Source organism: Lycium ferocissimum, unplaced genomic scaffold (assembly GCF_029784015.1).
Source record: "Lycium ferocissimum isolate CSIRO_LF1 unplaced genomic scaffold, AGI_CSIRO_Lferr_CH_V1 ctg5001, whole genome shotgun sequence".
NCBI classification, from domain to species: domain Eukaryota; kingdom Viridiplantae; phylum Streptophyta; class Magnoliopsida; order Solanales; family Solanaceae; genus Lycium; species Lycium ferocissimum.
In genome coordinates this window covers 23,323-49,866 of record NW_026725831.1, presented here as the reverse complement: position 1 = coordinate 49,866, position 26,544 = coordinate 23,323, and the positions used below count along the sequence as shown (strand labels likewise).

Sequence of the window (26,544 nt, the reverse complement as noted above, 5' to 3'; positions counted from 1 at the left end):
TCTTTTTATAAAAACATTTTTTTTTTTGTATCGATAGGGTGAGAGATAAAGTGTTAAAAATAAAATTTGAGGGTAAAGTATTAAAAATAAAGTTGAGAATTAAAGTGTCAAAAATAAAATTATTAAGCAAGCTCAAAACCGCTTAATCACTAATAAAAAATTATCATCTCTACTCAATAATTATAACTTGAATTGCCTCTTCTCAATTTTAAAACTTAAAGGTCACCTGTACTTAAATGCCCCAAAGTTTCTGGCCCTACATGTTAGGTAATTATATTGTTATCACGAGCACACCAACGGTCTGTATCCTACCTCTCCCTCTGCTTCCTCTGTTGTCTTCCTTACCTCATCAGCCAAACAAGAATAAAGAATAAAGAATGGCTGTATCCACTGCTTCACTTCAATCCTTTCCTAAATCACGACCACTCTCCTCCACTAAATTTAATTACAACCTGTGGTTTAGCAGTTCAGCTATTCTATCCCCCAGCCCGGCCAGTTTTTGCTTAAAATCTAAATACAATAATTCGTTTCGTTTCCTGGTGAAGGCTGCTTCTTCTTCTTCTTCTCCACAGAGTAATAGAAAGGAGCCAATGGTTCCTCCTTACAATGTCTTGATTACTGGTGGTTCCAAAGGTTAGTTCTTGAAATGGGTTATCATATTTTTGGCGTGTTAGCCTTCACTCTTGTGTTATATAATCTTTCCCTATGATATATAAGTTAACACTTCTGTTTTCTCTTTTCTTTATTATGGAGGAAAACTATTATCCTCTAAATTGCGATTGTTGTCTTCGTGTACTTAGAGGTTGTTTGGTTGGTGATAGAGTTTATGTATTAGTTATTCCATCTTCTGCCCGACATAAACTAATACATAAATTGACTCAATGTCATGATTGGTAGTTATGGGCATTAGTCATTTCTGTTGTCTTTCTACATCTTCTACAATTTCTTTTTGTTAAGTATTTATTCAAATATTCCTTTTCAACATCAACTCCAACAACAACAACAACATACTGAGTGAAATCCCACAAAGTGGGTCTGGGGAAGGTAGAATGTACGCAGACCTTACCCCTACCTTGGGAGGTAGAGAGGTTGTTTCTGGTAGACCCTTGGCACAAGGACATGCAACTCAAATCAGTGTAAATAAGCAGTGACAAAATACTAAAGAAAGCATGATAAAACTTTCTGAATAAAAAGGAGTAGTTCAACATCAACTCTGAATAATCGTTTTTTTCAACTTCAACCTAATATTGTCCAAATGCCTACTTAACAAATGCTATTCAAGTTGTTTATTTCTGTGATGTGGTATCATCAGCTTTTTTCTAAATAAGATAGTCAGCTTCATGTAATTTTTGAAGCATCCTACCTAGTTACTTTCTATCCATCTATTTCATATTTGAGTAATGGAATGATTATTGTGTATGCAATAATGAGGTCATAAATTCAATAATTTATAGATTCTTGTGCCTTACGAAATTTAATAATTATATCCTATTAAGAAGTTTTGCTCACTCCAGAAGGCAAGTGTAAGATCAAGATTAACCGAGTCTGAAATTGGTCCAAAGTGTAAGTCAGATTTTATCCTGTAACTGGTAGCCTGACCTGGTGTGAAATTCTTGGAGCAAATGATACACTCCCTTGAATCGATATTTCAAAGGATACGCCTTCTTAAGAAAGTAATTAGCACTCAGATCAGAACTTTTAGATATACCTGTCTCCCGTTAGCAGCTTCATATTGGTTCATTACCACCTGTGTTTTTGAAGATAGTCCCAAGAGTCATGCAATTGCTTTTGGTGAAACAAAAGAATGTGAGGGATCACCTAGATGACTGTGGAAATATAGTTTGCATAGTAGTGAAGATCTTACTTATCATGGTTGAATGAAGCTTAACTGCTGATGGTGTGAACCAAGTGAACTTTATAGCCTTATACTGAAGGAGGCCAAGTATTTTCTGCTGGAGTGCTATAGTACATGCATCTGGATTTGTAGTTCCTTGGAATACAGTTGATGTGCACCTTTTCCCTGATAAGTCCTAAAGTGCAACGGTTGGTTATTAAAATGTGTAATTTCTTGGTTCACGGTTGAAACAGCTGACAATGCCTATTTGTAGACGGTCACTTGAACCTTTTAGTGGGTGGGTTTTATTGTTCTTTTAATGCCTTAGACTCTCTTCACATCTTGTTTTTCCATTTTGATCATTCTTTAATCATTTATGTAGTAACTTAGTGTTTGTATGCTGAAACTTCAGCCATGTTTTTGTGTAGTCACGGGAGCACATTACTTGGTATTAGATAGGGATAAAATACGTTCAATTTCCTGTTGCTTGACAAGTTTAATGATTCATTACCTTCTAGTAAACAGAACCATTAAATTTGTAGCTAATACCATGTGCTCGTGGATTATGTTTCAATCTGCCCACTTTGTTTCACAGAGTTGATACATGGATACAAAATAAGTCACACTGAAATATGCAGCTGTTTCTCTTTGCATTTTCGCTTTACTGTAGATGTCTAAAATCAACTTTATTTTATTATTTCAGGAATAGGCTATGCATTAGCTAAAGAATTTCTCAAGGCTGGTGATAATGTTATCATTTGCTCCAGATCAGGTGATTTCATATTATAAGCAACAATACCATTGACTTTATGATGTCATTAACCAATAGATTGTTGGGTTTCTCATTGTTCAGTTCCTCTATTATTTTTATTTTATTTTATAGTTTGTGAAAAGGTAGTCAATTGTGTAACAATGATATGCAGAATATATAGTAGGATCATGGCAATAGATATGCCATTAGTGGTGAATCATGATGGTATATAGACCATAGGTATACTAGAAGGAGGTGGGATATAGATCATAGGTGAAGGATTGTCCCAAAATGCAAGGCTAAGATTCAGCCAACTTTGCCACTGAGGGAGGACGGGGGTGTTTAGATTTTGCCAAGTCTCCACTGAACATTGTTTTAGATGTCTGGGGTTATTTCCCTTGTTAAACCGAAAGAAAGTGTAGTTTCTGCGAAGCTTTCCTTTTAGAAATAGGTCGCGCCCAAACTTAACTTGGACACGAGAAATGTTTGATATTTTTTAGAAAAATCTAAAAGCCATGCCTGAATCTTGACAATGAAACAAATATTAGTTCTATTAGAATTAAATATGAATAATGAACAACTATTTACCTATCAAAAATTTTAAAAATGAAAAGGATTACGACTTTGAAACTGCAGTGTGAGAACGTTTGATGACCGATGTTGATTATTCTTTTTGAATAGAAAAGAAATCCAAAGCTTCGAGCCAATGAAGATTGAAGACTGAGAAAATTGTATAGCTGATTTTTATTTTCAGCTCCACTGTAGAATTTGGCTTTACAATTAAGTAAGAAATGATGAGACTTGAATGCATACTTTATGTTAATAAAAGAAATAATAACTGAAGAAAAAATGTAAGTTCCTGAAAACGATGAATGGTGATCCTATTTAGTTAACTTGATAAAGAAAAAGCACCGGGCCTCACAAAAGTTCTCTATTGTCTTATTGTAATTCAACATATGCGTTATGTGTTTACTTGAGTATTATAACGAGTTAACTTGTATTACATTTCTCACAATATCTTTTCTGTCCTTCTATGATATTTACACTTCTTTGAGGAAACAACTTCGAAATGCAAGCTTGAATGCTCAAGGTTGCACAGTTCTAAGAACACTTTCTTAAGATGGCTTGTGGGAAATCCTTTTCTTAAATTTTACAGTGACAAATCATGTTACAATATGTCCTCTCAAATTTATCATTGTACGTTTAATCCTATTTGGAAAAAGAACTGACTCATACTCAAAATCAAATACCCTTGATTCAAATATTATTCTTGAAATACTAGTAAATTTAATCTGAATTCATGGTCTGGATGTTGAGAAAGTGATTTTCTTTTTTAAGTTGGAGTTTAAAGAACTTGGCCATTACTGATGTTTGAGATATTCTTTTTAAAATTATTGTTTCATACAATATAATGTAGTTCATAGGAAAACATGGTTTATGTTTGAGAATTTTGAGAAGTATAAAAGGTGTAGATTTTAGATACATGCACCATTATTAGTCCTTTGAGAATTTCCATGTAACCTTTAGAATTCAAACAAAAATATCTTGGTCTTATGTTTTTTACATTAATATTGATGGATAATTTAATTTTTGAAGGGTATAAAGGTCTGTCAACTTTATAGGGATACTTGGCCTCTTAACATTTTGGTTTGAGGCTTCCAGTTTTGTATTAGTATAGATTGATTGTCAATGTATTACTCAATTAAATACTCATTTATCTCCATAATCTGGTATATATTTGTTAAACCTACGGCAGCATGGCTTAGTGGTCGATGAAGTGGATACAAACCTTGGGAAACGGGGTTCAAATATACAAAAATATTGCTCCTTCTGTTTTAAAGTATATGTCGTACTTTCTTTTTTAGTCTGTTTAAAAAAGAATGCCACTTTCTATGTTTAGTACTCAATTTAATTCCAACATCGCACATGACATGTTTAAGGGCCACAAGTTTTTTTTTTTTTTTGGGGTAAATAAACATTTTATTAAGGACCACAAGATTTAAAAGGCATTTTAGTACAATATACATGTTTAGTTCAGAACCACAAGATTTAAAAGTCTCAGTTATATTTTTAAACTTTATGCTCGGCCAAACTAAGACATATAAAATGAAACGGAGGGAGTAGGTGATTTCTTCTCATCTGCCTAAGCCTTGATGGACAAAATTACCCAATACCTATGCTAATGGGAGGTAGCAAGTACCCAGTGGAATAGGGGTTTGGACCGCAGGGAACCTTAGTATGGGGGACGTCTAATCCTTTTGTCACCGCAAGGCTGGCTAATCGTACGCAGCAGGCTCGAATACCCCTGGTTCTGGAAGGCACATGAGTCTGAACGCTATGTTGAATGTGCGACCGAGACTACACTACGTAGGTACCTGTGCAGGTGAGGCGTCGGTCGGTCCTAGAAACGGCGGCAGCGGCGCGAGGAGTTAACGACCGAACGTGCTGCAACCTAGGGATCACCAGGCAGCTCACATTAAGCTGATCCGTGCAGTACACCACTGTTATGAAAAAAAATCAAGGAAATCATATCACGTAGGCGTTTGATGTCCAACTGCTATAGTGGTCTGAACTTGAGTGTGCTATGCAATGAAAGATATATCATTGTTCTCCACATTCCCATAGCAAGAGAGATGATAGAAATCAGATGAACACTTCATACTACTTTATAGTTAGTTCCGTTTTGTTGCTACAGTAATATAACAAAGAAAATGAAATTGTAAAAGGTCTGACAATTAGCACTAAACTACGGTTATGAGTGGAATCGGTTTGTTATAGTTGTCCTGCCCATCAAATAGAAGAAGATCGGAAACCAATATGTGTATATGGCCATAGTCAATTTGTAAGGGTAAAAAGAGTAGTTGGTGAAATTTTACTTTTGAGTGGCTAAATATGATAGATTAATCACATTTTGTTATGCACTTCTGTTGAGGATGACAATTGAGACTTACTCTAGCCGAGATTTTAGGAATGTAAATATAAGAAGCTACAGCTTGTGGAGAGAGAAAAAGGGAAGCTGCAGGCATTGGTCAGTGATCCCTAGACTTTAAGTGCCCCACATGCAAATTAAGGAAATAGTGAAAAGCAATGGATGTAATCGTATTAGGATAGGGCAAATGGAAACCTGGCTACCTAATAGGGGATACGGGTTGAAAGGAACAGAGCTTGCTCAAGTTAGCAAAACAAAGAAAGGAAGAGAATCTGCTGAAGTTTGAATTGAAGATTGGGAGGGATGGCATATTTGTGATCTAGTTTCATCTCTGTGGAGTCATATACCAAATAATTGCTGCTCTCCTACCTTGATGAATCTTCTCCAAGTCCTGAAGTCACCAAAATTGGAAAAGCATAAGGCTGATGATTTGGGACATTACCTTGATACAGTGAGATTTTCTCTCTTCAATTCATAATCTTGTAACTCGTTGGGATGTGTTCTCATTCTCTTTTTTACTGCTTTAAAGCTCACTCTATCTTATGTTAGCTCTTCATCTCTCTACCCTTGAATGGAAAAGAAACAAGTATCTATGAGATATTTAGTTTAGAACTATATGTAGTTATGTCTTTAGAGTTGACTAGTTATTGTTTTTTTGACAGATGAAAGAGTTGTATCTGCTCTTGACAGGTTAAAGGTTGAAACGGGGAAGCAGCATGTGTGGGTACCTCCATGTTAACTTCATTTCTTGATACCCCTTTAGTCTTTCTTTGATTCTTTCCGTAAACTCATCACTAGTTTAGTCTTCAAGCTGTTGGTTCTATGATGATTATCTTATTTCTCTAACGACTAAGATACTTTGTGTGATTAATATTTTCTGCGCTTCATGCCTAAGATGCCTATCTTTTGACTTTAACTTTGATTTCCTGAATGTTCTGTTGGAAGTAAAGTTGTAAAGTAAACAAAAGGTCCGTAAATATACTTACTGATCCTTTCAGGTCTTATAGGCTTTCTTACATGATTAGCTTAAGTATATTTAGTCTTCAAGTGCTTTTTAATGATTCAGATCCCTATGCGCAGGGCACCAATTGTGATGTTAGAGAGGGAGAAGATGTGAAGAACTTAGTTGCCTTTGCGAAGCAAAAGCTTAAATACATTGACATATGGGTATTTAATCTGGACCCTCAATCTGCTTGAGATGATACGGCTACAAATGCTCTTTATGTTCTTTATATATCAGAAATCCAATTCTCTTCCCGATTTAATTGTTAATGCTACTTTTTATCCTTTCATTTGACAGTTTGTTCAAGAATTATGTTGGTACTGAATCCATGAAAGTTATTTTTGAACTGCTGCAAAAGCTATGATACAAATATTAGAGTTAATACCTTCGATGGCCACCCGACTTTTGGAAATAACCTACCAAAGTCACTTATTATTTTTTTTTTTTTTGGGGACAACAAAGTCGCCCAACTATTGCTATTTTACTCAGAAAATAACAAACACCCATTTTGGCACGCCATGTCATATTAAAAACTCATTTTTAATATAAACCCATTTAACCCATGACCCTTATACACATTTAACCCACTTGATAAGAAAATTGGTCTATTTAAATGACACGAGAATGATCTAAACCCATAACATCAGTCAACACATAAACTTGAGTTCAAGTAAATTTTCACTCAACTAAATCATTACACATTACATTACACATGCAAACTGAATTTGACGGACCTGTTAAATTTTCTTTTTAACAGGTTCCTTTGTAGTAGTGATGGAGTCATGAGCACCATCTAATTGTTTGCCGAAAAGCCTAATGGCCTTTTCTTTTATTGGTGCTGGCCGAATAAAGGGCAGTTGGGTGAAGGATTTCAGGTTCATGAAATCCTGAGTTTCTCTATCAGTCATCTCCATCAGTTTGTTGTTTTTTGAAGAATAGGGAAGAATTAGGAGAAGAGAGAAGGCTAAAGGAACGGAGATGAGGGTTTGGAACAAAAGAGAATGATGAAGTAGAAGAAAAGGAGTATGTTGTCTAATAATTTTTTGGGTTCAAGTTATGTACAGTAAAAAAAGGGCAGCCTGGTGCACAAAGCATCCCACGTTAGCAGGGTCCGGGGAAGGGCCGAACCCCAAGGGTTGTGATGTAGACAACCTAACCAATTACAAGCATTAGTGGCTGCTCACACAACGTATTGATTTTTTAACGTTACGTTATCAGTGTAATATATAACATGTTTGTTACAATTTTATTTACTATTTACTAATTAGTGCTTATAATAATAAAGGTTCACAATATCTAATTTTGACATATTACTCTTCGCATTGAATCTGTAATAGTTACATTGTGCATTTAGATGAAGTTACTTGAGCTCTAGTTTGTGGTTGTTGAGTGATGTTCTGGGTTTTGATCGTTCTCGTGTCATTTAAGTAAGACACATTTTCTTATTGGGTGGGTTAAATGGGTATAAGGGACATGGGTTAAATAGGTTTTATTTTTTCAAAATGGGGTTTTAATATGACATGGCATGCCAAATGGGTGTTTGTCATTTTCTGAGTCATATACCAATAGTTAGGAACTTTGTTGTCTCAAAAAAAAAAAAAAAAGTGACTTCAGTAGGTTATTTCCATAAGTTGGGTGACCATCCAAGGAATTAACTCCAAACAATAGCATGTTCATAGTTCATATGATTTCCATCTGGATAGTCTAACACATCAATTATCTGGTAAAAATGAGATGTTAAAAGAAATGGGAAAACTGTGTGGTGTGTATTGCAAAGTTGTAATTGATACAAGTGCTATTTATTGAGTCCACCCCAAGTTGGTAATTCTTGTATTTTAGTTTTAGCCGTTGAGAAACTTATATGTTGAAATGTTAATATTCTAATTTTTATTGGTTTCTCACAAATTCTCGAGAATGAAACAGATCAATAATGCAGGATCAAATGCGTATAGCTTCAAACCCCTGGCAGAAGCTTCTGATGATGATTTAATGTGAGTTCTTTTGCACTTGACTTCTGTCCTATCTTTGTTTGTTGATGCTCTTCATGAACTTGATTTGTGTGCAGTCAAGTTGTCACTACAAATACTCTTGGTTTGATGATATGTTGTCGTGAGGTAAATTGCATCGCTAGGTTATTGATTCCTCTTTGTTGGTTAGCCTCTGTTTACTAACATTTGTTATTTTAGGCTATAAACTTGATGCAGAATCAGCCTCGAGGAGGTCATGTTTTTAATATTGATGGGGCTGGCTCAGATGGAAGACCAACCCCCAGGTATCTTTATTCCTTCCCTAGTGGCACTCAACTTATGCATAATGTGTTAGAAGAGGCGGCCATGTGCAAGAACATTTTCATAAGGGAGAATTGAGAAGTGAATACCTTATCAAGAAAAGTATCTCATTTTGCTCTATATCCCCGGAATGCCACCTGGATATCTCAGGTGATGCGCAAATTTCTTCCTTTTAACAGTGGTTCATCAACTAAGAATTTTCTCTCCTATTGAAATTGGAACCGCAGGAGTTCTTTGTTAACTTTACCAACCTCTTGGTGGAAACATCAAGTTTGTCCTTTAATAACTGGACCTTAAACTCATTTACAACCATGGTGCGGGTTCTAAATCACTTGATAAGAAAGTTATGAAAATCTGTGTAAGAATAGTATTTCTTAGAACCATTAGATGTGTTTGGTCCTTTAATATCTGGACCTTAAACTCATTAAGTACAACCATGGTGCGGGTTATAAATCAGTTGATAAGAAAGTTATGGAAAACCTTCGTGTAAGAATAGTATCTCTAAAAACCATTAGATGTGTTGCTTCATTACATGCATGTGTTGTGCGATGATTTGACAGGAAGTTGACCTGCTTCTGTGCATCTCATTAGAGTTTCTTAGCAGATTTTTTCTGCTCCTTTATTTTCATGATCTGTTTGGAGAGAGAGAGAGTCACAGAGAGAGAAAGAGAGAGAGAGAGAGGGGCGAGACTACAAAAGGAGTTTCTAGAAAGGGACTGAGGAAGAAATTGGAATCATAAGTTATATTTTGTTTTTCACTTCCAATTTTCAGCACCCCCATCTTTTCCCTTTGATAGCAGAAAATGGGTGAGACCGCAATGGAAATTGGGAAAAAAAAAAAAAAACTTATGTTTCAAGTTTTCAGCACCCTCACGTAGCGCCGCCAAGTTGAACTTTTATAAAGACATGGGAGACAAACTTCAAATTTGTTTTAGTTCCCATCTTTTGGCTAAAAGACAAGAAGGATAAAGCAATAATCATATATACAACTTAATTTATTTTTTTTAAGTTAGACGCATTTGTTTGTTTGCTAGAGTAAACTTAACCTTTTGTATCCTGCTGCTTAAAGTACCGTAGCTGCTTCAATTCCATGATCATCCTTGTACTGCTATACAAACATCCTCTAACCAGTTGTAAAGCGTTATGAGTTACTGGTGGCTATAATGTTTACCAGTATGTCACAACAATATCTAACAGCAAGGTGATATGATCTAGAGAATCCTATTGTATCAAGGAACACATATTGAGACAAAATTGGTGGCATGTCATGCTAGAGTATTAAACTATTATCAACATGTCCCTGATCGTCTCTTCATTTTTTCTCTGTTTAGGTTGTCTGCTCCAGTCCTGCGTTTTTCCTTTTCAAATGTGTACCTTCTGTTTGTTTCAGATTTTTTATCTTTCTGATTTTGAAATCCCTTGTAGATTTTTAATATTTGGGAAGTGCATTTCTATGAACTTCATATAGGTCACTAGTGAGAATAATGCAACTAGTTTCACTTGCTGCCCTTCTCGCTCTCCTTCTCAATGATGGGTCTTCCTTTTCGTTCTTCAGATTTGCAGCATATGGAGCGACTAAACGCAGTGTGGTGCACTTAACCAAATCATTGCAGGCATGTACTCTGGTTGCAGACCTAAAATATATAAACAAAAGTTTTCCCTCTAATGGTTTGTGCTTCTTTTGGGGTGGTCTTTAAATTTTGCCCCTTATATTTGTAATCTTTAAATTTTGCCCTTCGGCTAAAACCCATGGGTTCCAGGTTCGAACCCCCACTCAATCAAAATTTTAAAAAAATTCGCAAGGCAGAATTTGAATTTCGCTATGCCCCCACCCGCAGAATTTTAGTTATGTTTAACTAAAAGTACGCCGATAAGGAAATATATATATATATATATATATATATATATATATATTTTTATATTTTTATTTTTATTTTTTATTTTTTTTTTTTTTTACTTTTCAAGGTAAACTTTTAGTTATGCCTTAACTAAAAGTGTGCCCCATAAGACATAACTAAAAGTATGCCCCATAAGGCGGAACTTTTCCTTAAGGAATAACTAAAATTATGCCGGACCCGGCATAACTATAAGTTCCGCCTTATACGACAAAGTTTATGCCTTAAGGAAAAGTTCTGCCTTAGGGACATACTTTTAGTTATGCCTTAATTAAAAGTCTGTCCCATAAGGCATAACTAAAAGTATGCCTCATAAGGCGGAACTTTTCCTTACATAACTAAAAGTTTGCCTTATAAGGCAAAGTCTATGTCTTAAGGAAAAGTTATGCCTTATGGGGCATACTTTTAGTTATGCCTTAACTAAAAGTCTGCCCCATGAGGCATAACTAGGAAAAGACTTTTAGTTAAAGCTTAACTAAATTAAAAGTCTGCCCATAAGTATGCCAGACCCGGCATACACTTGTTAAGGAATAACCAAAGTTATGCCGGACCCGACATACTTATGCCAAGTCTGCCCATAAGGCATGAGTATGCCGGGTCCGGCATAACTTTGGTTATTCCTTAACAAGTGTATGCTAGGTCCGGCATACACGCGACCCAAACCTTGCCTTGCGATTTTTTTTTTTTTTTTAATTTATGCTTGAGCGGGGGTTCGAACCCAGAACCTCATAATTTCTGCGCGAAGCTCAGGATTGCAACGCGAAGGGAAAAAATTAAAGACCGGCAATATGGGGGGAAAAATTTAAAGACCACAAATATGAGGGGAAAAATTTATAGACCACCCCAAAAGAAGGGCAATCCGCACAAAAAAATGTTGTGCTTTTATGAGGCAGCTCACACAATTCAATTTTGTACTAGAATAGACAAATGTCATGAATTTGAGTCTCACCATTACCTATCAGCAAAATATATCCATATGCTTGGGCCAAAAAAAAAAAAAAAATTTGACCAATTAACACCTATTGAAAACCTCCCCCCTCCCCCTCCCCCTCACAACTTCTCCCTTTGTGTTTTTCGAACTATGATAATTCAGATGAGGCACACAATTCAATATACCCCCTCCAATTCTTCCCTCTGTTGGTTGTCGAAGACTATGTGGAATCATTCAACGTTTGGTTTGATATTAAGAGACATTGATTATGCTAATTCCGAGTTCCAGGATGATCAATTATTTATGTAATCTGAAAGTTTTCAACACATGCTTGGGCTTGGCACCCTAGATGTTGAATGATTGAGAGGATATCACTCAAGACTAGTTAATGACATAAAAGATACTTATATCTTCCTATATTATTTTCCTTTACAGCTGCCAGGAATTACATAAATCTTGAAATCATAAGATACAACTTTGGTATATAAAAATATTAATTAACATTTCACAAACGGTTAAATCTGCAACTGGAAGAGTTGAAAGCTGGCATGGCCTTCATTGCAATGCATTTAGGCTACCTTTATCACAATTATATAATTGTTCGAGTTATCTTCTCAATGTAACAAATGCAGGATGACTGCAAAAGTTATGTCATTCTGCAATCTGGTGTCAACTTTGCTCTCTCCGTTAAATTTCTTGATGAATTATTACAGCATATATTTTCTTGGTTTCTCTGCAGGCAGAATTGGAAATGCAAGATGTTAAAAATGTTATAGTGCATAATCTGTCGGTATGCCCTGCTTCATTTATCTTGTGATCTTTTAGTGTCATGGATTATTGAGAAGGTTGCTTGTCCTTTTTTATTTGAATTAGTATGATTACTTTGTTACCCTTTTAGTCTGAGGTAAAATATGTTGTATATTAGAAGAAAGTAAGAAGAAATACACAGTTGGAACAAACAAACCATTGTATAACTATGTGGCAATTAAGGGTTGAAAGAATACTTCACTTGGAGCTGATTTGTCTATTTTTCTTCAACCTTACGCGCCCAAAAGAGAGTGCATCCACTCTCTTTGCCATGCGAGCGTCCATGGGGTGGAAGCTACCAAATAGCCAAAGGGAGTAATTAGGACCAAAGATAATTTAGAAGTAGACTGAATAAAAGGTATTAAGTTCAGGGGGGTTCGAGATATTATGCCTGAATTGTTTATTGATGGTGCTCAAGCAGTAAATTTATGCCTTGACTATCTTGCCACCTGAAAACTTCCCTGAATGGTTTGCATCTTAATGATAGGTGATAAATTTTAGATACTTGATTGTATCAATGGTGGTGCAAACTAAAGCTTTTATGTTGACAACAAGATTTAAATGAGGAAATGAGGATTCATATAGCCGACCCCAACTTGTTTGGGATTGAGGTATAGTTGTTTTTGACAACATGATAGATTCTGGAAATATGAGAATGTCAGCTGTAGGCTGCTGATGTTCCATATTGGAAAGATTGCAAGATCCACTGACCTAATATTTTATCTTGTTTTATAACTAAATTCCATATTGGAAAGATTGCAAGATCCACTGACCTAATATTTTATCTTGTTTTATAACTAAATTGGGGCAGATAAAAGTTGTATTGCAAAAACGTATATGAGTTAGTTGGACTGAGGACCTATGTGATAAAACCTATGAGTCCACCCTTTTTAGTGTTTACCACCTGAAGGTTCACCGAAACAGTCTAAGGGACTTGGTGCCTAAGCTATTTTCACAGATAATAATGGGAAGTAAATAAGGCAAGATATTTACGTGGAAAACTCTTTGCTCAAGGGATTAAAAACCACGACATTAAAAACCACGACCTACCCTAGTAGGATTTCCAACTTCACTAAACTGAACAATGTTCAAATTACAACCTATTGCAACCTAGGAATTAAATTCTTAATTCCTCTCCCTTTCAAATGTTCTATTTGTAAGCAACTCTCGACTACCTCTAGCCAAGCAAACTAATACACCTTGCCTTCACTCAGACAAATGTACCACTCAAAAGGTTAAAGATTTGTGGGAAGCCATAAATGAAGAAGCTAAAGGGCTTCAATGTCTACTATATATACATAAAAAATAATTTTCAAACTAATAACCCCCCCGGGCCCTCTAGACTAGACTCCAGCCTAAGTGTACCTCACCTCTCGAGGATTTAAACTAACACTTGTAAAGATAACTTGTAAAGATAACCTTCTTAAAGAAATCCCCTTGAAATTCAAGCACCTACAAACAGCTTGTTAAAAGAAAAGAGTAGGTTTACAATTTATAGAACAAAGGAACAAAGACTCAACAACCTAAGGACTTAAAGCATCTTCAGTGTCGGGATCTGGTCCTTTGGCTTGTTGAGGCTTGTTCTTGAGAGCACCTTGATAGGGGTGGCGGCTGCCCTTGAGAAAAATATATCTTTTTGATTTGCAAGTGTTAGGTCAAACTAATCCCCACATGTTGTATATATATGAGACCAATGTAGAGAGCATGTGAGAAACATGTGACCAAGGATAGTGACTTTCCAAGGACTAGTAGCTCCTAGCATGCATACAACTGTGCTGCTGCAGTTTTGCAGAATCATGCAACAACTTTACCAGCTTATGTTTCGTGTAGTGCTCAGGGGACCTTATCAAGGAACAGTTGGTATGTTTGCCAAATCATCAAAACTACAACATCTCATAACTCATCAATTTCCCCCTTTTTGATGCTAACAAACTTGTAATTGATGTTCCCCCTGAGGGCATGGCCATTAACAACAAGTGCGCCCCAGTTCATTTCATTTTACAACTGTGCAATATTCATTTGGGACTTCCAATATTCATTTGGGACTTCCCCCTGAGACTGTGGTCAATTAACATCACCCACCAATTCCAATTTCCCCCCTTTTGGCATCATTAAAAAGAGATAAGATTGACACAAGCCGGAAGAAGTTCAGAACCATTAACTCAGATCACTTGGGAAACTCATAAGGAACAGTAACAGAACAACTAGAGCAAAAGAAGGAGAAAACATGTGCACAAAACAGAGCAATTGTCATTGAAAAGTAGCAGTCAGTTGAAACATAAACATACAAAATAAAGTTGACATAGTGCCATTGTCATTAAGCCAAAAAGAGATTTTACATAATTAGCACCAGGGGCGGGCAAGGGGACCAAAAAGGATAAAAGGAGATGGGTCATGCGTTTGCAGGTTTAATAGGGTTGAAAGCTTTGAGCATCATATCCAGCCTAGCGTCTGCAGCTCTGTGATTTTCTAAGATGTGCTCCTAAAGTCGTCTAACTTTGAGCTACAGATTTTCATTTTCACCTCTTAACTTGGCAACCTCTTCCATCAGTGTCTCTCTAGGACCAGGTCCTCCAACTTTTAACTTAGCGTTTTCTGCTTTTAACAGGGCATTTTCAACCTGCAACCTCTCTATGTCAGATAATATTTTCTCGTTTGCCTCAATGAGACTTGAGATAGTAGAGGTGCTCCCTATTCCCCCTTTCTTTTGTACAATGCCACATTCTTCTAGTGTGCTCAAGGAGAAAATCTGTTTCCTTATTCCTTTAGTGGCTTTCCCGGCAACAACTTGAAGTGATCAAAAACTTTTGTCAGGAGAAAACCGTAAGGCAGACCATGCTTTCCATCTTTTGTTGTGCTCAATCATGATGGAGGGTAGACTGAACAGGTGTCCTTCATCCAAGATCTCTATCAGGAACAGATTCCTCTTAGATGCAATGCACCTTTTCTCAGCTCTGGGCAATACCACCTTGTTGACTAACTCAAAAAGAAGCTGATATTGTGGCTTCATTTGCTTCTTATATAGAGTGTCGGTGGTTACTTGTTCTCCAATCTTAACTATGAGACTTTTGAAGTCATCAGAGGCTTTGATATTTTTGTCATTTCCCAGCATTTTCATTCCCTCAGTTGGAACACCTAAAATCTCGCCCAGCTGAGTTTCATCCAAAGTGAAATCGACTCCTCCAGCTCTGCATACTAAGGTATGGTTGGCAGTGTACTTTAGATTTGCAAAGAAATCTGCTACCTCTTTTTCATAAGCAAGAGCAGGCCCTTCAAATAGATGATCCCATTGTTGAGCTTTTAAGATTTCCATCAATTCATTCAATCCCTGATGTCCAATTATTTCAGGATCAAGCACTCTTCCAAGTAGCACCTTTTGTCCTTTCAGATTCTTGATTCTCAACATCTCTTCGTTTTTCTTGAGTGGTCCCTGTAGTGAAGGACCAGGTCCCTTCCTGACTTCCACCTTTTTCCTTTTGGATGGACCTGTTTCCTCAATTTCAACGTCCTTCCTTTTCTTAGGAGATTTAGAGATTTTCTGAGACTTGTGTAGTTCAGCGGTATCTTTCTCACTTCTCACTTTCACCTTCTTTTTCGAGCTTTTTCTTTCTCGGTGAGACTTTTCTTCTTTCTTTCCTTGTCCATCAACCACATTCCTCGCCTCTTCTTTGTCTCTTGGCCTCACGACTCTTCTTCCACTCTTTGGACTCTTCTCTTTGTCAGACTTAAAAGTGGAGTCCAGTTGTGTTTGAGTTCTGAGTTTGATAGTGAAGGGTTTCTTGCTAGGCTGGGATACCACTTTCTTTTTGGCAATATGCTTACTTTTGGTAATGTTTCCTTTTCCAGATGATTTTGAAGCACCCAATTCCCTTCCTGAGCAACCTTCCAGAGATACACAAATGGAGGACAGTGGCACAGTATCCATGGCACAATGTCCAAACAATGTTCCTCGGGACCAGGTCCGGTGTTCACATACTCTGTTTCACCACTGTTCCTCTGTTCTACCTCATTTTCTACCACCTTTTCTTGATCTCTCCAGGTTTCTCTTGAGCTTCCAAACTTACTTTTTCAGATTTCCTTTCAGTCACTTCTTTCTCAGCAATATCACTTACAATATTTCGTAAGATGTCATCAAGGCTATCACCAGCATTATCTAAACAAACATCCACATTTTCACTTCTCACATTAGCAATATGACTATCCTCATTTACCGCTATATCTTCTGCATTTTTGCTAGACCTTTTCACTATCTCACTTTCATTTGCTGCATCACCTGACATCGCCCTTCCTCTTTCAACCACGGTATCTAAGATAATATTCCTTGTAGACAGCTCCACCTCTCTTTCACAACTACCAGTCACAGTATCAACATTTTCAGAACTTTTTACTTCTTCTGTACTGGTTAAGGGGTTGGAATTTCCTGATTTTTGAGTATGTTCTTCTAGAACCCTTTCCTCATTCTTATGCATCACCTCTACTTGCCTATAGATTTCAGCACCTTTGTTTTGACTTGACACCTCTATTCCATCATCATTGTCAACTGTTTCTTCCGTAAGACCAAAGAGTTGGGAGGTAGTAACGGTTTTAGCACTGATGTCAGAGTCGGGGTTGTCAGAAAAAGAGGGTTTTGTAGATTCAGAGATGAAATCTTTTGATTCTTGTTTCTCTTGAGTTTTAGAGGGACCAGGAACGACTGGTTTAGGTGAAGGCACATTAGGTTTTTGGATGGTGGAAATGTGATTTTTTTGAGAAGGAGAGGATGATAGTGGGTCTGCTAGAATGGGTTCTTTAGAGGTGAGAGAGGGGTTGATTTCTGTTCCATCAGAGAAGAGGGACTCACGATTTGACATGGTCTATTTTGAGCGAAGTGATGAAGGGTAAGGGTTGAGAGATTATGTGAGAGAGGAAGGAGGAGTGTAGAAGGGCTTATATGGGAGGAAGGAACCGATTTCTATTGGTTTGATCAAGGGTTTTTACAACCGGGTCCGTTCAGTGAAAAAAGACGTTTGGCTTAAAAGAAGCGGGAACTAATAAAGACATGGCACTTAGGCAAAATTAAAAAGTATGTACATGCTTGAAAGGACTACTAACCTGAGTCATAGGAACCTGGTCCCTTGACCTTTATGAGGACCGCTTAGACCAGAGCTCTGAAGAGTGTAATGTCTCCTATATTAGGTTGTTCTGGAATGGCCATGTGAGCATACCTCTTTTCTCAACGAGCTATTTATAGAAGAGCCATTTGATGATTTGAACACCCACAGTATCACTGACACCATCTGTGAAGCTTCAAGCATCGTTTCAGGGATTTAGATGACATCACTGATTGCATATTCAACTTTGTTCAAGGGACTTCAGCATATCCAACATGCTTGTGATGTCTTCTGACAGGAAGTGGTTTCTATCCTTTGGATACAACAAAAATTTGCTTGATACTTTAAGGATTTTAACATCGCCCCCTCCTTAAACCTTTATGAAAATCCTTGATTGTACTGAAGTAGGGTGCTTTTTGATGATTTACAAGTTTGCAAACACAGAAGACAATCTTCCTTATTTGTCATCCTTTGTTCTGAACTTTTGTCCCTAAGCTGGACATCCCTCTTTTCTCTCCTCTCAAGTCATCTTTGTGAGGAGCTTTTGATGTTCAACGTGCTTGCATTGAGTAGTGAGCTACCTTATCAAGCTGAAATGATAGCTTAGGAACCTCAGGTCCTAAGAACTGAAGGGACCAGGTTCTTTTGTATCCTTGGACACCTGGCTGTACCTTCTCCCTTTGCTATCCCATGCTTGAATTTTTATCTCAGCATTACGCCCTGTCCTCCTCTGCTTTTATGATCTTCGTTCCTTTTCAGAAAACTTTATTAAAAAGGCCAAGGAGGAGTTTTTCATTCCCTTATAGTTGAGCTCTTTTCAAGTCTTTTTCACGATCATTGAGACAGAAGAATTCACACTCACATTTCTTCAGACAATTCAGCTTGGACCTTTTTTGTACTTAGCCAACTCACGGTGAATCCTTAGGAACAGGATCTCAACCACACATTCATTTAGCATAGGCCTAATGAGAATACCACCTACCATCATGTCTTGGCGGATCTTTATGAGTCCTGTCTTTCTTTTCCCAAAAGGAGATGGTGAAGGGTTCTAGAGACAGAGTACACACAGATTACACTTGTCTCATCTTTATCACACTACTTATTGCCATTTATTGTTGATCTCATATGATCCTTGTCTTCCAGAATTTGTGATTTTTTTTTATTTATCACTAATAGGGACCACGCATATGTCTGTTGACAGTATAAGATTAACCATAATGAACTCCCCATAGTTGATCTATCTTAGTATACTTGCAATTCAACCCTTCAGCATGGTATGCACATTTAAATTCATGAGAGAGTATCTTGCTGACTTTTGTTCACATAAAGAGTGCATAATCTCTTCATGCTGTCACTTGACACACTCCCACCTTCAAGGCCTTGAATGAGAGAAGATTAACCATTTCTTCAATTTTGCGCTAAGAGCAGTCATATTTACCAACACTTTGTTGATTGCTTTTTTCTCACTCCAGACCATTTCTCCAATTACTCACAGAACTTGGGAACCCAAATCAGCTTGGGTCCCAAGTGATTAAAGAATGGATGAACTAGATTTCTTCTTGTCCACGCAGGTAACAAGCTCTTCTTTGTTTTAAGACCAGGTCCTTCACATCTTGGTTTGCTTTCAACATTCTCTCTGTTTCTCTGTGATGACTGACCTTTGTCTTTACTCAAGTCCTCAGAATGACCAGCATGATCATAATGAGTCTAACGCCATCCTTCAGGTCAAGAGATATATTTCTTTTCCTTGTCATTGCCATCTTCTAATCTTGCCATCAGGGCAAAGTTAGAGTTATATCCGACATTTTCATCATCAGTGTTCATCATGGATGTTTCCCTTGCATCCTTACCATTTTCAGATTCATCAGAGGAATCTTCCCAATCAGCTAAAGCTTCCTCAACCAAGGTGTCGGCTTCCGTCCTTGAGTTGAGCTTGTCCTCGGGGACCAAGTGCTGCTCTTTTTCTTCTTCGACATTTCTGATGCCGCTTCCTAACTTTGACAAGCCTTTAGTGATGTGCAACATTTCAAACTCATCTCCACTTGAATCACTTTCTTTTCTGGTTTAACACCTTTCTTCTTCTTCTTCTTCCATCTTTGCTTCTTGATGTCTTTGTTTCTTTTTCTTAACTCATAGATCTTGAGGTCATTGATCAGTTCATCGAGTGTCAGTTCTGCCAGATCTATGGATTCAAGAATAGTGCACGCTTTCACTTCCATGAAGTTGGCAGAGCCCTCAACAATTTGCGAGCTAAGAGATGCTCCTCAATGACTCTATTAAGGGAAAGAAGTTCTTCAATGATAGAGGAGAATCTAGTGTACATATCATGAACAAATTCACTTTCCTTCATTTTGAAAGAATTACACTTTGTGGTAAGCGTCTCAATTTTGAGATGCTTTGTTCTGCTAGATTCTTCATAGACATTTTTGAGAACATCCCAGATTTCCTTTGCCGTTTTGCAGAAGGCAATGAAATTATACTCTTCTGACCCAAGACTGCGAATAAGAATTTTCTTGGCTTTGAGATCCTTTTGTATAGCTTCTTTATCAGTGTCACTGAGTTTCTTCTTTTCTTTTGGATCTGTCTTTTCTTCAGCCTCACAACCCTTGACAAAAACATGAGGACCATCACAAATAATGTGCCACAATTCAGTGTCCTCTATCAAGATAAAATCCCGCATTCTTGCCTTCCACCATTTATAACATTTTCCGTTGAACCTTGGCGGTCTTGTGATAAGTTTTCCTTTCTCCATGTTTGGTGAACTAGCCATGACAAATGATCCTTTCTAGGTATTACCCTTTTAGAAAGAACCCGCTCTGATTCCAATTGATAAAACCTATGAGTCCACCCTTTTAGTGTTTACCACCTGAAGGTTCACCGAAACAGTCTAAGGGACCTGGTCCCTAAGCTGTTTTCACAGATAATAATGGAAAGTAAATAAGGCAAGATATTTACGTGGAAAACTCCTTGCTCAAGGGATTAAAAATCACGACCTATCCTAGTAGGATTTTCAACTTCACTAAACTGAGCAATGTTCAAGTTATAACCTATTGCAACCTAGGAATTAAACTCTTAATTCTTCTCCCTTACAAATATTCTATTTGTAAGCAACTCTCGACTACCTTTGACTACCTCTAGCCAAACAAACTAATACACCTTGCCTTCACTCAGACAAATGTACCACTCAAAAGGTTAAGTGGGTGAACAGTCCACAAACACCTTCTGAGGATTGAAACTAATACACCTAGACTAACTCTAGCCTAGTGTACCTCTCAGAACTTGTAAAGATAACCTTCTTACAAGCAATCCCCGTGAAATTCAAACACCTATAAATAGCTTGTTAAAAGAGAAGCGTAGGTTTACAATTTATAGAACAAAGGAACAAAGACTCAACAACCTAAGTACTTAAAGCATCTTCAGTTCAGGAATCTGGTCCTTTGGCTTGTTGAGACTTGTTCTTGAGAGCACCTTGATAGGGGTGGCGGCTGCACTTGAGAAAAATATATCTTTTTGATTTGCAAGTGTTAGGTCAAACTAATCCCCACATGTTGCATATATTTGAGACTAATGTAGAGAGCATGTGAGAAACATGTGACCAAGGATAGTGACTTTCCAAGGACTAGTAGCTCCTAGCACACATACAGCTGTGATGCTGCAGTTTTGCATAATCATGCAACAGCTTTACCAGCTATCATGTTTCGTGTGGTGCTCAGGGGACCTTATCAAGGACCTGGTCCTTGGTGTGTTTGTCAAATCATCAAAACTACAACATCTTATAACTCATCACTATGTAACTTCAGTTGAGATCCATAAATCTTTACATTGAGAGAACTAATACATCAAATACTTTGTTACTTTTATTTTGGGGCTTTTTTCCTGGTTTTTGAAATTACATTCTGCTATATATTCTAGAGTACACAATTTTTATTTGGACACTCAATGTGACTATGCTTGACATCTCTTTGTTTCTCTATCATTTGTCTCCATTCAATCATTTCTTTATCTGAACCCACATTCCACTCACTTGCAGCCTGGGATGGTGACAACTGATCTTTTAATGTCCGGTGCCAACACGAAGCAGGTAGAATGCTGATTAGGTGTTTCTTATGTTCTTTCATTTGAGGTCTGTCCTGTTCTGAAAAAACAAAACGTTAAAACACCTTTATTCTTAATGCAGGCCAAGTTCTTCATTAACGTTTTGGCAGAGCCAGCAGATGTGGTGAGAATTCCAATATCTTAAGTAGGTAGTTGATTTTCTATTTGTTGCCTTGAAAATGAGATATTTCCTTAATCCTAGGCAGATGGAAGTTTCACCAGGAACAGCTTAAATGAATATTAAATCTGTTGCGTCCTCACCCCTACCGCACTTCTCTTATTTTCCCGTGCTTCATCATATGTTTTGCTTGCACGTCTATTTTTACAGGTTGCAGAGTATTTAGTCCCAAATATAAGATCAATACCGACCAATGGATCAACAAAGGCTACTTACATACGTTTCCTCACAGGATTAAAAGCCTATTCCCAAATATTTTCAGTTAAGTGGAACACTTCTGCTTCTCTAATTTCCTTTGCCTCTTTCCACATGAATCCGACATCCAGGTCCCTACCTCCCTGTCACTGTGACACCCGATTTCTTTCTAATGATATCATGATTTTGTATTGCCATACAGAGAATCGCGTTTGGTGCTAGAAGGAATCGATATGTTCTTGAAGAATAATGGATTGATAGGGTCCAAGTTTATTTCTCATCTTGCTGATCACAACTTGTGTATATCATTGGAAGCCTTACCATTTTGGACAAAGCCATGTAAGAGGTTGGGATGTAATGAAGCTTACGCTTAAAGGAGTAGCTGTATATATATTACTTTCTTATTGACCTACTAGATAAATATTGAAAGGAAATTACCGGGAATTCGTTTAAAGGCTCTAAATTCATTTTAGCACCAAGATTAGTGATAGTTTCTTTATAATGTAATTTTTATACAATCTTGCTTTTCCATCGGAGTTTTCACCCGTACATCCTCTATTTCATGTTTTTATATTACTGAAGAATCCGCATGACCTAGTACATGTCATTCCCCTCCCAACTCGGATACTAAGTTCTCCTACGAAGTCCTTAGGTAGTTTGGACTAGAAAATTCGCGAGTGGAGGTTTAAAGAGCTCTCTTTCGATCAAAGTGCTTTGGAGGAATCCTTCCGTTGAAGAAGCCACTTGGGAAGTCGAGAGACATGCTTGTAACTTTACCCACATATCTTCGTCACCACAATGTATGACTTGAAGAGTTTTTTTAAAGTGGAGGAAAATGTAACACACATATTTATGTAGCTCTTTTACCTGTCTTTAGTTCTCACAATGCTTTATGTGGAAGAAAAAACTCACTCGTACCGGGTGTTTATGCTCGCCTAATAAGCAAATGACACGTGTCTCTTTATTTAACTATAACTATTAGTATTTAACCATAGTTAACTTCGTATGCTTTGCACATGACTTTAATTAGTAATATAAAAATACTTAATAATAGTCATTCTATTCTCCATTATCTTCCGGATGGTAACCACATTCAAAGGCCATAACCTTTTCTTTTTCCTGCTCCAACTATGATTAGCCGTATAAACATGAAAATATAGATTAGTTAATTTTATAAATTTATCATCATATTCATTTATGATACTTCTTTTTCATCTCCAGTATCTTAATCAACTTAATTAAGAATATGAGATGTGATAGATGGCCAATGCTCTATCTAAATATAATATCCAGAAATTTGCAATAGTAGAGAAGATTTTGGTAAGATAAGAAATTCGTGGGCAACTAGCAGATGTAAGGATAAAATTATTTAAGTCGAGAATTTTTTCAAATAAAAAGCTTAAGAGCACAACTTTTATGCTATTGGTTACTTTAGGGAACCAAGAAATCAAAGGTTTTCTCCAAAAGTTTTATTAGCCGGAATGACACATAGCCTATTCCATTTAGACACTTAAACTAAGATTTAATCCTATTGAACACTTCAACTTGAGTCCAACTGTGCCTATTGAACACAGTCTGCTGACATGGCACAAAGGTGTAATGCACTCTCCTATCAGAGCATGGAAAGTCCTACTTTTTGAGTAATTTTTAAGTTTTTTGCTTTTGTCTCCTTCAACCTCAATCTGCCGCCACCTATCTTCGCCACCTGAACAACTGCGTCCACCACCACTGTAGCCACTGCCTCCACCAACGTACAAACCATACCAAACAAATCCCTTCAATCTGTCGCCCCATTAGAAAATTCTCCTCTCCGGTACCTCCATTGTCACCAGGAAGGAAGACCTCACCTCTTCCAAAAAGTCTCCAAAATTTTCCATGAAATAGAAGTTAAAAATAAGGTAAAGCAGCCCTAATTATAAATTACTACCATGTCTGATGATCACTGTACTACGTTGAATTATTCCTTCATTTGTTTTTGAACATCAAAAGATGCATGATTTCTTAGTCATAAGTGCAGTATAATTTTCTTTTATTTCTATAATAAGGTCAGTAGAAACTAATCCCTCTATAGGTATTTTTCCATCAATGGTGAATACGGCAAAGCGCAGAATTTCAAGAGGAGGTGAATTTCTACTTAAAACCACCATTGCGACCCTAGCCGGCGAAATCCAAACCACCAACGGGCACCTTCTTCCCTCCCCCACGTTTGTCATTCTTTCCCATAACTCACTGCCATATATGGCAGTCAAATGCTTCCATTACCATTTCTTTTTGTATTTTTTTTTCAATTCATTTTATACAAGTATTTATTAGAGTTGAGATAACTTTGCTTGACAATTAGGATCTCTTTACAAAGAAAAAATATGAATAGCAATCATAGATATCTTACCAGTCCAATTGGGTTTTTTCTAAATGGAGCTTGGATACTTCATTTTTTTAGTCCAACCAAGCCAACCATAAATTATTCTAATTGACAATAGCAATATGATTCCCCTCAAAAATGGATCTAATTGCACTTCACGCTCCAAATTTTTGATGATTCAATTTATCTTTCTTGGGCGAAACGGGGGATATCTCGATCGGGGGAAAGAACGGGGAAATACCATATGACCCAATATATCTGACAAGTCGCACTATACGTCAACCCAAGGTGCATCTTGTCACCCCCTGAACCATGGCCTGGGCGAAACACGGCACTCGGTGCCTTACTGCATGTGACTGGCTTGCTGAATCATCATGAGGCAAAACATGAGCCGAATATAATGTGAATGCATGATGAGCCTTCATAAAGCGTAATAAGTCATAATGCTTAATAAAAATACTTGTTTAAACATGAGTGCGGAAATAACACGAATGAGCCAAAATGGCTATACGACTCCGAATGTCTGACATAACATAACTGACTTGTCTAGTCTATGAAACCTCTATCATGAGTCTGACTGGAAAACATACTTACTGGGACAAGGCCCCCAGCATACCTTAGATGCATAACTAATCATAAAACAAAAAGTTTGCTAAACCCCGAATGAGATGAAGCTCACCAATAAGGCTCGATATGAATCTTTGTCCTCTCCCATCGATGCGATGTGTCGTCTCGTAAATCAGTATCGCATCGTGAAATGCGGGCCCCGTCAATAGAAAGGGACGTCAGCACTTTGAATGTACTGGTATGTAAAGCAACTGAATGAAATAACATGGGATATGAAATAATAATGATAAGAAATGAAAGTGAAACTAAAACCTGATCATGAACATGAATACATACATATATATATCTATAACATGGTAAAAATATCATAAGTAGGAAGAGCAATAACTTATAACCGATATATCGTCTGGTGCATGTGTCCCTCCAGTAGAACACTCAGTCCTTGCCAGGGAACATGAGATTTAATAAAATATGAAAGGATCCAGTCATTATGAGAGATCGTCCGGGACATGGGTGGAGTCATTCTCATCCTACGGTGGCTACGTAGTTTCAGGCTATCTGAAGCCTTCCTCGGTAATTAAAGAAACTCTCAAAAACATGAACATGTAAAATAAATGGCACTTGCTGCCCATGGTTTTCATGAATATAACTTGCTTGTACATGAATATCATGAATTATAGTTTGCTTGCATGAACTTGTAAAACATGTATAGTATTTTCTTGAAAATAGCATAATATATCATAAACTAGCATGCATGAACCCATGGAATGAGATATATGAGTTTTTCATAGATTACGGACAGATTCTTAATAATCATAAAGAAATATTAAGAACTCAATGATGGAATTATAACAATTCATACATAATATAATCATGGACATGGACCTAGGGTTATCATGAGCATGGTATAGAAACCCTAGTTTTCGTAAAGATTCATACTTTATAGAATAAGAAGCGTGGGGAAGAACAATGATGTTCCCACACGTAGATAGCAACCCTACATACCTTAATCGCTCCAAAATTTGAATTAAAAACTTGAACTTTGAAAAAGAACTCCAAAAGCTAGAATCTTGATCTTTATGTGGGTTTTCTTGAAAACCCTGGGTTAGGAACGATAAATTCTTGATTAGTAATCATGGGTACATGTTAGAATTAACTTGGAATGACTTAGAATGGCTTACCTTAGAGTATCTTGAGTTTGGGAGAGAAGAATTTCGTCCTTAGGGTTTGGGAGAATGAAAAAGGGGAACAAAATAAGACCATACCCATTTTAAACGAGTTTTCTACCAAAAACAGCAATGTATGGCCCGTACTTGAAAGTACGTCCAACACTCCTTGGGCGTACATTGGGTGAAATTTCCAGTGAAAATTCAGCTCTGCCACCCTTTAGTAAAATGGTCATAACTCTTTGTATGAATGTCCGTTTAGACCTTCATAATATGCCGTTGGAAAGGTCTTTCAAAGATCTACAACTTTCAAGAAGGAAGTTTTCCCAAATTCCTAACGCAAGTTCTCGAAAACGGGCCATGAATGAAGATTCAACTCTGCCACCTTTAGTAAAATGGCCATAACTCTTTGTACGGATGTCCAGTTGACCTAAATAATATACCGTTGGAAAG

The 26,544-nt window shown here is 37.1% G+C and overlaps 1 protein-coding gene across 1 annotated transcript; it reads left to right on the top strand.

Annotated features, from left to right (window-relative positions):
- Nucleotides 1–279: 279 nt before the first annotated feature.
- On the top strand, nucleotides 280–22,525 carry LOC132044599 (chlorophyll(ide) b reductase NOL, chloroplastic). The gene is made up of 13 exons (XM_059435092.1): nucleotides 280–633; nucleotides 2,538–2,606; nucleotides 6,177–6,238; nucleotides 6,595–6,681; nucleotides 8,441–8,508; nucleotides 8,583–8,631; nucleotides 8,704–8,789; nucleotides 10,361–10,418; nucleotides 12,371–12,421; nucleotides 21,559–21,609; nucleotides 21,706–21,747; nucleotides 21,952–22,062; nucleotides 22,199–22,525. Exons 1-13 carry the CDS (start codon nucleotides 378–380, stop codon nucleotides 22,244–22,246), a joined length of 1,038 nt encoding a protein of 345 aa, XP_059291075.1. The 5' UTR covers nucleotides 280–377; the 3' UTR covers nucleotides 22,247–22,525.
- The last annotated feature ends 4,019 nt before the right edge of the window (nucleotides 22,526–26,544 follow it).

Coding starts and splice junctions, on each gene's coding strand:
- LOC132044599 (XM_059435092.1), top strand. CDS start 378: ATGGCTGTATCCACTGCTTCACTTCAATCCTTTCCTAAATCACGACCA. Junction 2,607..6,176: donor TATCATTTGCTCCAGATCAG/GTGATTTCATAT, acceptor TTTTTTTGACAG/ATGAAAGAGTTGTATCTGCT. Junction 22,063..22,198: donor CCTATTCCCAAATATTTTCA/GTTAAGTGGAAC, acceptor ATTGCCATACAG/AGAATCGCGTTTGGTGCTAG.